The sequence below is a fragment of the Eucalyptus grandis genome, chromosome 10 (genome assembly GCF_016545825.1).
Source record: "Eucalyptus grandis isolate ANBG69807.140 chromosome 10, ASM1654582v1, whole genome shotgun sequence".
NCBI lineage: Eukaryota > Viridiplantae > Streptophyta > Magnoliopsida > Myrtales > Myrtaceae > Eucalyptus > Eucalyptus grandis.
The window spans coordinates 27,799,055-27,810,797 of record NC_052621.1 but is presented as its reverse complement, the minus strand read 5'-3'; the positions used below and the strand labels follow the sequence as shown (position 1 = coordinate 27,810,797).

Here is an 11,743-nt window from a genome sequence, read left to right as displayed (position 1 = left end):
GTGAAAAGGTAAGTAATAATATCATAAGGGGAGGTCAAAAAGTACAAAGAACCAGCTTCAAAAACTTACACTCTAATGAACATGCTCAAAAGAGTGGAAGGAAGCCGTACAAAAGCAGGTGGAGTAAAGCAACAACACCTAGACGCAACGCCCTCGGCACCAACCCTAGACAAAAATAGAAGGGTCTAACTCCCAAGATCGTTGCAATCTCCTATTCTTTGGGGAATCCTTCACATTCTTGAAGGTGCAAGCCTTGTCTTAGACTACCTTCATAAGATGCTTCTTCATGCCGGATGTAGAGCTCTGCACCCCCCTGAAGAGCATATCATTTCTATTCTTCCACCTAATGTGGCATAGAGCGCCAAAAGAGAAACGACCAATACAACTATGAAAGTCCTTACCCGAAAGCAAGGTAGAAGCCTAAGTAAGGTTGTCCTCCCAAGTCTTGTTTCTCCAGGGAAGACCACACCGAGTCGCCCAAAACGAGGCAACGCCCGAGGTAGCATGGCATCCAAAAAATAAATGATTAACCGAGTTTGGCACCTCATTACAAAATGGACAGAAGGCAGCTTCAATCCTGCCATAGGACATGAGAAGGGACTGGGTTGGTAGTCTTCGCTTGGTAATGAGCCACATGTTGAAATGGTATCGAGGAAGGACAACATTGTTCCAGATGAATCCATCCCACCTGACTCGATTTTTTTTTTCGCCTAATAAGCTCCCAAGCTGAGGCCACTGAAAACTTACCCGATAACACCTCCGACCAGCAAAAACGATCTCGAGTGTTCGTCAAAGAGGGGAGCGGCAAATCCCAAGCTTCGATCACCAATCTAATAGCCTGACTGTTATCAGTGAAGAGATTCGCCACCTTAGCCTGCCTAGATAAGCCAGAGCTATAGATGAGAAAGTATGAGAAGAAGAGATTTAAAAGACCCCTGGGGTGCCAATTATCAAACCGGAGCGACGTGGAGTGTCCGTCACCTATTCTCCAGTGGAAGCGGAGCCGAAATTCTGTCCTTAGTTGAAGGAGTTTTTTCCAAGCCCAAGAACAACAGGTTGGCTTCTTTGCCACCCAAAAATTCCCACTTTTTAAGAAGGTAGAGTGGATCCATTTGCACCAAAGGGCTTCCTTATTTGAAAATAAAATCCAGATGTGTTTGAGCATAGCCGCCTTATTGCACTCACGCAAACTTCGGATACCAAGACCCCCTTCCACCTTAGGTAGGTAGACATCCTCTCAGGAAACTTTGGCACCTCCTCTATCCAGCTTCGGTCCCTTCCATAGGAATTGTCTCAGGATCCGTTCAATCTTATCCATCACTTATGCAGGTAGAATAAAGACACTAGCCCAGTAGGCTTGAATGGCATGAAGGACTGACCTTATCAATTAAAGACGTCCAGTAGCAGAAAGGAACCGATGAGTCCAGGATTTAAGCCTGGTGGTGATGCGCCTAATGAGAGCCGCGCAATCCGCCTTCCCCAATCTCAACGTGATGATTGGCACACCCAAATAGTGAACCGGGAGGGATCCCTCCTGGAAGCCAAGTTCCTGTAAGATATGTTCTCGTAATAGCGAAGAACCGCCAGAAAGGAATACCTCACTTTTCCTCTAATTTGGGATAAGGCAACTCCAAGAAGAGAACTGTTTCAAACCCTCTTTGAGAAGAAAAATAGAAGGCAGGTGACATTCACAGAACAGGAACACATCATCTGCAAAGAAAATGTGTGAGAGTCTAGTGGCCTTGCACCTCCAATAGAATCTAAAGTCAGAATGATTGGAGCATCTCCGAAGAATTCCAAAAAGCATCTCCATAACCAACATAAATAAATAAGGAAATAAAGGATCCCCTTGGCGCAATCCTCTCCCACTGGGAAAGAAACCATGAAGCTCCCCATTCAGCGCGATGGAAAATCGAGGAGTCCTCACACACGTCATGATGAGATGAACCAGTCGGTTAGGAAAACGAAAGGCTAGGAGGACACTCTCGAGGAATTGCCAATCCACAATGTCATAGGCCTTCCTGAAGTCAACCTTGATAGCCCATTTAGGAGTGTAAGGCTCCACATGAAACCTCGCAAACAGCTCCTGAGCCAAAAGGATATTGTCCCTAATACGACGTCCCTTGACAAAAGCATTTTGGGAAGTGCTTACCAGGTCCTGAAGCACACCTACAACCCTGTTCGCCAGTACTTTAGTGATGACCTTGTAAATCGTATTGCAACAAACGATGGGTCTGTAATCATCGACCGTAGTCGCATTGGGCACCTTTGGGACCATCACCAAAATGGTGTTATTAATTTCTTTGAGGATCCTCCCTGAAATAAAAAAGTCCTTTACCGCTTTCGTAACCAGTTGACCCACCGTATCCCAGTTCTCCTTGAAGAACTCCACCATGAAGCCATCTGGACTAGGCGCCTTCCCTCGAGCGAGGGAGAAAAGGGTGTCCCGAACATCCTGATCAGAAACGGGCCTATCAAGGACAATAATCTAGTCATCACTAAGACAGGACTAAAGAACCTCCCTAAAGTCATCTGCTGTTGGGGACTCCCACTCTAGTCGAGGCTTAAGAAGGTTGTGGAAGTAATCCATAAAGTGTTGCTGAACTAGTCGAGGCTCGTTAATTTGGACTCCTGAAGCATCCATTATCGAGAGGATCCTATTCCTCAACTGTCTCTTTTTAACATAATGGTGAAAGAATTTCGTATTCCGATCACATTCCTTTAACCATCTTATTCTAGCCTTTTGTCTAAAGAAGGACTCTTCGTAAGACCGGAGCTCGACTAATGAACATCTTTGCACTCTCTCCAAGTCTGCTAGAATCGCACCAGTCGGGTCCTGGGCAAGTTGAACTTGAGTTTGCTTCAGCGCTTCCCTTGCTTTGGTAGCTTTGACAGAGATATTAGCAAAAGAATCTTTATTCAGTTGTTTGAGACGACTTTTGAGGGCCTTCAGTTTGCTTACAAGTTTAAACATTAGCACCCCTGAGCCTGGAGCGTCCCAAACTTGCTTCACAAGTGAGTCGAAGTTCGGGCGACGCATCCAAAAATCAAAGAACTTGAAAGGCCTTCTCCTATGAACCGGGTTTTGGACCTTAACCACCATAGGACAGTGATCAGAAATCCCAGGTGATAGAAAAGAGGCCTCCGAATAAGAGAAGATGTGACTCCAAGAGGTGTTAATCAGCACCCTGTCAATCTTCCTTGCCTTGCGTAAAGACCCTGATGAGGTAGACCAAGTGTACCTGAACTCCACGTACCTTAAGTCATCCAGCTCCACCTAGTCGAGGCACTAGCCAAACTCATCAAAACTTGGCAACCACCGATCCGAACCACCCAGTCTGTCTGAGGGGTCTCTAATAGCATTAAAGTCGCCCATTACCAGCCAAGGTTCCTCTTGCAAAGCGGAACTTGTAGCTATTAGGTCCCCCCATAACCGATGGCGCGCGGTGAATGAGTGCTCAACATAAATGATAGAAACCACACAGGTCAAAACCAGATTCCACCCACTGAAGCTTTCCATGAACAATCTGATCCGAGATGGATAAGGTTCAAAAGAAACCACCGAAGGATCCCAGCCAACCCAAATTTTACCCCTATTTGAGTACTCCAGGTTAGCTATCTAGCACCAGTTGCTAAGCAGATTACTAGAGATGTCAACAAACCGGTTATGATGAACCTTAGTCTCAACAACCCCCACCAAGGATAAGTGATTTGCCAAGACGAGATTTCTCACTTCCGCTTGCTTAAGAGGGGCGACAAGCCCCATGATATTCCAGCATCCTATGTACATATTTACATATTTACAAGATAAGAAAGTAACTTACCTCCTTTTGGAGGATTTACTCCTAGTGGAAGGCGGGGTTGGCCTTGTCGCGGTAGGAGGAGGGTCTGGTGCCAAGGCTAGCAGCTTTTCTTGCATGGTCGAAGGAGGAGAGTCTGGCATTAGAGTTAGCCTTCTATCCTCCAAAGCAGCCTTTGGCGAGGGGCATGAGGAAAGGAGATCGTCATCTGAAGAAGCTAAGATGTCCGTTGCACCCTCGCCCTCAGCTGAACAAGCCAAAGCAGGGATATCCGTATCCGATGGGTTAACTATCTCATCTAGAGGAGAGGAAGCATCGCCATTCAGCCCCGAGGTAGGAGGAGCTTCCTTGGGGGCCTTATGTGTATCACACACAGCCGGTACCAATGGACTTCCCTCTACAACGAGGTGAGACTTCTTCTTGTTTTTAACTTGCCTCTAGCCTTGTTCGGTAGTCATAGAGCTTCCGGGACGGAATCAATTGCCACATTAGGAGTTGAAGCAGCATGAACAGCAGCTTTGCCCTTTTGGGCTGCAGTGGGCCGAGAGGCCTTGGAGGTGGCATCGCAATTGTGGCCAAATATCCCGCATTTGAGGCATTCCACGGGCTTCCATTCATACTCCACCTCTATGGATCTAGCTACACCTTCCACAATGACCTCCACCGTAGAGACTCTTGGATGGCTAGCTTGGATTTCAATGCACACTCTAGCATAGGAGATCATTCTCTTGCCTTCAGTGCGTTGATCAACATGTAGAGGCTTCCCAATGGAATTAACAATGGCACTAATCATCGGTGCGGACCAAAGGTCAAGAGGGAGGTTTTTTAGCCTTATCCACACCGGGATAGAGGCTTGCTTGCTCTTCTTTAACTCCATTAGGGGCTTCCATTGCTGCAAAATAAGAGGGACCCTAGCAACAGTTAGCGGTCCCTCCTCTATTATCTTCATCCTGAATACCGAGTCCAGCACATGAAAGAAATAGAAGCCTTGGTCGTCTGCCAAGACATCTACAAGTTTCGGGCCCTAAGTACTCTTGAGTACATCTTTAGTGAGATGAAAGGGAAGTCGCTTCCCCACAAAATAATCCACTAAGAATTCGTTCCACTTCGGATCAGCTGCCTACAGCACCTCGGCGGACAAGTTTACCACACTCTCTCCCCGACCACAGCCGAGGGAATGTGGGACAGCTCGTACCCCTTCGCGGCCAGTCTCGCCACATTGGCCCAAGACCTGGCTTGGGGGGGCCCAGAAGAGCTTGAAGGCTTCCCTTGGGGTCTAGCACGAGGGGCCTGAGAATGGCTACGGCCCTTTAAACTTCCACCACAAGCAGACCTATTTGGCCCACGATGGAGCCACTTGTGCCCGCATCACCACCCCCTTGGTGTCGAGGTGCCTGAGGCGGTTTACCAGCAAGCCGCTCAACAACCCGATGAGACGAGGAGGTCGTGCCTTTCCCTTTCCCATCACTTGGACGAGTCTCGCCCGAAGACGACGCCATCCAGCACAGAAAAACCCCATAACCAGCCCAACTAGACCTCTACAGACAAGCCAAGAAGGAGAGATCCATACCGTAGCCTTACTGCAAGGGGGAAGGATGGGATGGGGCTTCCTCACCACCCCAAAGCTCAATCCGAGCTTCCACACCCACGCGAGCAGCACCCACGAACAGGGGCGGTGACTGGTCGGGCGAATCAGCTGCATCTAGGGTACTCAAAATCTCCACAACAAGGAAGAAGGATACGAAATCGTTCGGTGAGGACTTCGAGTGATCCAAGAGGATGAAAATCTCCAAAAATCACGGCCAAAGGATGGCTAAATCGGCCGGATCGAGCGACGAGAAAGCGGATGAACATGAGAAAGACGCCTTCTTTGAGAGAAAGCATGAATAGTAACTCGAGAAGCACCTCCCTCACCTTTTTGTGATATTTGAAATGTCATTTTTCAAAAAAAGTATTTTCCTTTGAAATAGAATCTGCATTTTCTTTCAAATTGGAAAAAATTTTGTCTAGATTTTCAAATTTCTCTTTCCAAGTATTTTCCCGTTGCTTAAGTGTAGAATTTTCCCTTTTCAGCTCAGAAATTCTTTTAAGAGAGGTTTTGAGACCGAGACGAGTTCATCTATGTACTTCGAGACTTTAGGAGGAATTTTTAAATTACTAACCTCGATTTCGCTGTCTCGAGTCCGAGTCGAATCTGTTCCAAAGTCTCGAGTCGATTCGAGTTTGCCATTAGACATATGTTGGCATACTCTTCATCGCTTTCCTCACATTCCGTATCACTCTATGTTTCGTTTTGAGAGCCTTCTTGAATTTCTCGGTTCTTGCTTTCTTTTTCTTCAACGAGGGCGTTGGGTCGATGTGTCCTTTTTTTCTTACATTCAAAACAGACCACATCTTTGTTGACTTCATCATCCTCAGTTGATTTGTTCTGGAATTTTTGAGTGCTTTACTTCTTCTAGTTAAATCTTTTTCTCTTTCTGTTCAGTTTCCTGAACCTCCTTATCATGAGTGCTAGCTCTTCATTGTCCATGTCATCTTCGAATCAGTATCATCGAATCATCGTTAGATTTTAAAGCAATTGATTTTTTACCTTTGGGATCTTCTTCCTCATTGATCTGCTCCACTTCATATAACTGAAGTGTGCCTACAAGTTCATCAATTGTAAGAGGCATGATCCTTTGGGTTTCTCTTATTGAAGTCTTCACATGATTCTAGTCTTTAGAAAGTCCACGCAGCAGTTTATTGACCCTCATCGGTCCTAAGATTGGCTGTCCCTGATATGCTAGACCATTTACAATTTGTGTGAAATGACTAAACATATCGGTAATGGATTCTCTAGGCTTCATCTTGAAGGCTTCATACTATCCGAGTAAGATATTGATTTTTGTTTCTTTAACTCAATAAGTTTCTTCATAGGTAACATGCAACATATCCCAGACTTCCTTGGCTGTTTCACAAGATGAAATTCTATTATACTCAGTAGGAGATAAAGCATAGTATAAAGAGTAGATGGCTTTAGCATCAAGAGCTTGTCTCTTGGTTATTTCTTTTTGAGCCATTTCGCCAACGTCTACAACTTCTTTTCCACTTTCGAGACTGATGTAGCTTTTGGAATGATTCCTTTTTCTACTACATCCCATTCTAGATGATCTTTCAATCTTAGGAATGCCTTCATCTTGTTTTTCCATACGCTGTATTCATTTCCATCGAAATAAAGAGGTCTAGTGTTGCTTTGGTCTTCAACCAAACCTGGAGCCAAAATACTAGCCATAGATCTTTAGCTCAGAAGTAAAAAACTCTTCAATAAAATGAGCATACAAGCTCTGATACCAATTGAAAGGGCTAGTACTAACACCTAGAGGGGGGTGAATAGGTGTTTGAAAGAAATTTTTGCAAGACTTAGTAAATTACTATTGGAAGATAATAAACTAATGACGTAATTAGCTATAAACAGTTATATAAAGCGACGAATTAAAATAAGGAGTTGTAGGGAGAGAGAATAGAAACATAATGTTTATAGTGGTTCGGCTTAGATCAAGCCTACGTCCACTCTCCTACGCTGATAGCCCACTGGTTAGATTTCACTATGAAACAAAAAAAAAGATTTTACAGTCTCACGTCCTTGACTTTACAATGTAGAACCTCTACTATACTCCACCAAAGTCTCACAAGTGTTCGCTTTCTCTTTTGAGTACAAATAAAGCTCAACGATTGAAATAGCAAAGAACTAGGAAGCTTCAGACTTTGATTTTTCTTTCACGCACACACTTGAACAACTTGAGAGTCTTTCTTATATATTCCTCTATGCCTCTATAACCATTGGTACTTTCCAAAGTAGTTCTTCCAATCTACTCATTGGACATAATTAATCAAGGAGATCTCGAGTCATTTAAGGAATGTGATGATAGCCCATCAATCCTGCTCGCTCATACAATCAATATTTTGGTTTCCATAAGTAGAACCTTCCAAGTATACTTCGCCTTCCAAGAGATCTGATTATCCGAATTGATTTCAATAAGAATAATTGATCATAAGGTGCTATATCCAGCCGTAAGATCTTCCACGAACCAAACGAACCGAATCCTTGAAGATAAACTCGCATCTGAATAAGTCTTCACTCGTCGGTCTGAAAATCTGTCAATGAGGGTAGACTTTAAGATTAAAGTCTAACGGTCTTCAGACTTTGACAGTAGAGTCAGGATTTCTTCAAACTATAACACTTGTGTCTGTAAGCCTTCAGATTAGACTTTCGGAAAGGTTTTATCAGCTTCAAAACAATACAGGAGTTTTCTCTAACACGTCGAACCTGACCGTCTCCCATAAGCCCACGTTTTCCATATACCCTCCACCTGAAGATAGAAGGTACACACCTGTCTTTGTTGGAATTACCAGTTCATTAACATCTGTCTCGCTGCACTTTGGTTATCATCAAGATGTTAATTTCAGCAATTCGAAATACATGATCGCGTCTCTTTCGGTATGTCTTCGTTGACGCTATTTAATTTAATTAGAGATTGAAAATTCCGTTCACTTTTTTCATGTAGTGAAATAAGTATTGTTTCTCTAATGATGAAATTCTTGCCTACACTTGCTTGAGTCTGATCTAACAAGCAATACCAATGGGTCATTGCTTTTGCCACCAGGTTTTATAGGCTGACCTTCCACCGGAGCCATAGGGACTTGATCCCCAGCTCTTACATCAAGCACGTCCTGGAAAAGGGGAAGACGGTAGTGGTTGCTCTTCACCAACAACCCCAGCTCAAACTAGCTGTTGGTAATTTGTTTGTAAAACAAACTAATAGGTGATTTGTCCCACATCGAAAAGATATGAGTGCGCACATGGATGAGATTTGGTACAAACCAATGATCATTATCTTTTATTAGAAAATTCGGACTTATTTTTATAAAAAATTAACCATAAAATCTCGTTGAAACAGTGTGACTGTTCACGGAGGAGTTACGGTTATTTTCTATTTTTTATATATTTAATTCCGAATTTTACTATTTCTTCCAAGAGTTATCTCAAAGTTCGTACCTTTAGTTATAAATCCTTTGAAGGTTGTGTCTATTCAGATATAACTTCTTGTTTTTTGCTATAAATTACTAAACGTGTCTATTCAATCATGATCTTCCTCTTCCCATTTTTCATTTTCTTTCAAAAGAATATGTAGTCATTATTTTCAATTGTTTTCTAGAAAGTCCCTGGAGAAATACTAGAATTGTTATATAGTATTTTTATTTGAGATTTTGTTGTATCCTGCATGAAATTTGCCATTGACCATTAACAACATTGTGGGGCAAATAAATCCTTAAAGAAAGTGATATCACGTTTCAAAGTCTGACTTAATTGCTCTAAAGATCCGACTTCATTGTTTTACTTAATTTGAACCAGTATTTTCACAACATTGGCACTATGACAAGGCGAGCAAGTGGAGTCACATGTCGTTTGAGCACCCCGCGTCGTTCGACACCCTGGCAATGGAGCCTAGCAAGAAGAGGCAGATCATGAATGACCTCCTCAAGTTCCAGCGAGGGAAGGAGTACTATGCACGGATAGGCAAGCCGTGGAAGCGCGGCTACCTTCTCTACGGCCCACTAGGGACAGGCAAGTCTACGATGGTTGCTGCAATGGCCAACTTCCTTAACTATGATGTGTATGACCTCGAGCTGACGACGGTCAAGGACAACACGGAACTGAGGAAGCTGCAGATCGAGACGTCCGTACAGTCGATCATAGTGATTGAGTACATCAACTGCTCGCTCGACTTGACAGGCCAGAGGAAGACAAAGATGCAAGAGAAAGACGACCACGAAGAGAAACCATATCCTGCCAAGAGAATAGAGGAAGGTGGGGAAGAGAGCAAGGTCACGCTCTCAGGGCTCCTGAAGTTCATCGACGGGCCATGGTCAGCTTGCGGGGTCAGAGGATCATTGTGTTCGCGATGAATTATGTCGAGAAGCTTGACCCAGCCCTAATCAGGAGAGGGAGGATGGACAAGCTTGTCGAGATGTCATATTGCTGCTTCGAGTTGTTCAAGGTGCTCCCGAGGAATTACCTGGGCGTCAAGGCGCACCTACTATTCGTGACGTGAGGCAGTTGCTGGAGGAGACAAAGATGACTCTGGCTCCTTCGGCAGATGTGGCAGAGAATTTGCTGCCCAAGTCGGATGAAGAGGATGAGGAGGCTTGCTTGGAGAGATTGATCGAAGCGCTCGGAAATGCAAAAGAGGAAGCCAGGAAGAAATCAGAGGAAGAAAAAGCAGCAGCAGCAGAAGCAACTGCAGCTAGAGCTATGGTTAAGAAAGAAGGGCAAAAGACATCGAATGCAGGAAAGCAAGAGAATGGTGGGAGAGGTTGTGCTCAAGAAGTGAAAGAGAATGGTATATATAGACCAAATTGGTGAAATGTCTTTCTCGAAAATAGACGTATCAAACATGTGTGTTAGGGTAACCAAAATTACGTGAAGGAGAGCAAGAGAATGGTGGGAGAGAATGTGCTAAAGAAGCGAAAGGGAAAAATGTACATTGACCATATTGGGGGATGTGTTTCAAACATGAGTTGTGTCGATTCGGATGGCTCGAAAATATTACTTTTTAACCATTTCATGTAATACAATTTGATGATTCATATATGATTCAACCAAATTAAACCCATGTCATGCCCGATTTGACTGCAATTCTTAACAATTTTTTCTTTCTATATGGAAAATAATAGCACACTGAAAAGAATTATCAATTAAAAATAAATTAAACATGTAAAAACATAAACAGAAAAGAAATTTTTAGATATTTCATGAATCTAGCAGCCAAAACACAATTTTTTGAGGTTGTCGGAGCTAAAGATAGGGAGCGAACCAAGTCACAACTGAAAGAGTTGCGGAATGGAAACAAACAAGGGAGGGTTGCCATGGTCTCAAAGGAGACATGGCAGGCGGCGGTTGGATAGTGTAGATGATAGATGGGTCTTTTAACCGAAAAATCCGTCGGTCCGAGATAAATCCGAAAAATATTAATTTAGGAAAATGGAAGGATCACTATTCATCTGTAAAATGCCAACCACGTTTCAAAGGAAGAAGCTTGTACAGTTTGGGAAGGGGTTTTGAATTTTTTTATTCATATTATATTTGATTATATTTTCCATTTCGGAATGCAACAGAACCCTGCACAAAAGGAAAGGTATATGCTGTCACAAAGACAATCGAACAGGTTCACATTGATTCAAACTTCTAACTTGATCTGTCCAAAAGCAGATATAGTAGGTACAACACGAAAAAGATTGAAAATCGGAGCTGTTCTCGGCGAATTGGACTGTTCCAGGCAACACCGCTTTGCAAGTGTTGCCGCAGCAAGTGTTGCCCTGCACCAGCGGAGGACGCAAATTTCTAGGCGTCTCAAGACCTTGATCGGTCTTCAATGAGACAGCGGTCGAAGCTGTGGGGAAGGTTGAACGTGAATCGTGGTCGGATGCTCCTTGAAATTTGAAGAAAATGAGACCGAGAAACAGGGCCTCAATTCAGGCCCAACGGTGATAATGCCGGCGGCAATTCGGGGTTGTTGGGAGCTGCCGGGTGTGGCGACAGGACTTCGAAGGCCCAACGCTGGTGAGCTGTGATGAGGAACAAGCATCGGTGGAGGCGGGGCTAAAGCAAAGGGCAGCACGGAGTTGAGGAGGCTGCAAATAAGCACGGTGAGTGAGTCGATGTTCGCGGTCGAGGACACTGACTGCTCGCTCAACCTCACAGGGCAGTGAAGGGCAAAAAAGCAAAGACGAGGCCTTTGAGGCTCTTGCCAGGAACTATTGGGGAGTCCGAGATCACCGGCTCTTTGCGGGACATCAAGGGCTTGTCGGAGGAGGTTGATAGGACTCCGGCTGACGTAGCCGAGAACTTGATTCCCAATTCATTTGAGGACGATGCTGAGGCCTGCCTGGAGAGTCTGGTTTAA

The 11,743-nt window shown here is 44.2% G+C and overlaps 1 protein-coding gene and 1 pseudogene across 1 annotated transcript; one reads left to right on the top strand and one right to left on the bottom strand.

The window, feature by feature from the left end:
- Positions 1-1,387: 1,387 nt before the first annotated feature.
- On the bottom strand, positions 1,388-5,502 carry LOC108956653. The gene is made up of 8 exons (XM_039302956.1): positions 5,209-5,502; positions 4,948-5,090; positions 4,273-4,750; positions 3,825-4,156; positions 3,380-3,527; positions 2,519-3,277; positions 1,949-2,455; positions 1,388-1,549 (listed from the first exon to the last, which is right to left on the bottom strand). Exons 1-8 carry the CDS (start codon positions 5,500-5,502, stop codon positions 1,388-1,390), a joined length of 2,823 nt encoding a protein of 940 aa, XP_039158890.1.
- A 3,042-nt stretch (positions 5,503-8,544) lies between these two features.
- On the top strand, positions 8,545-11,743 carry LOC104428866 (annotated as a pseudogene).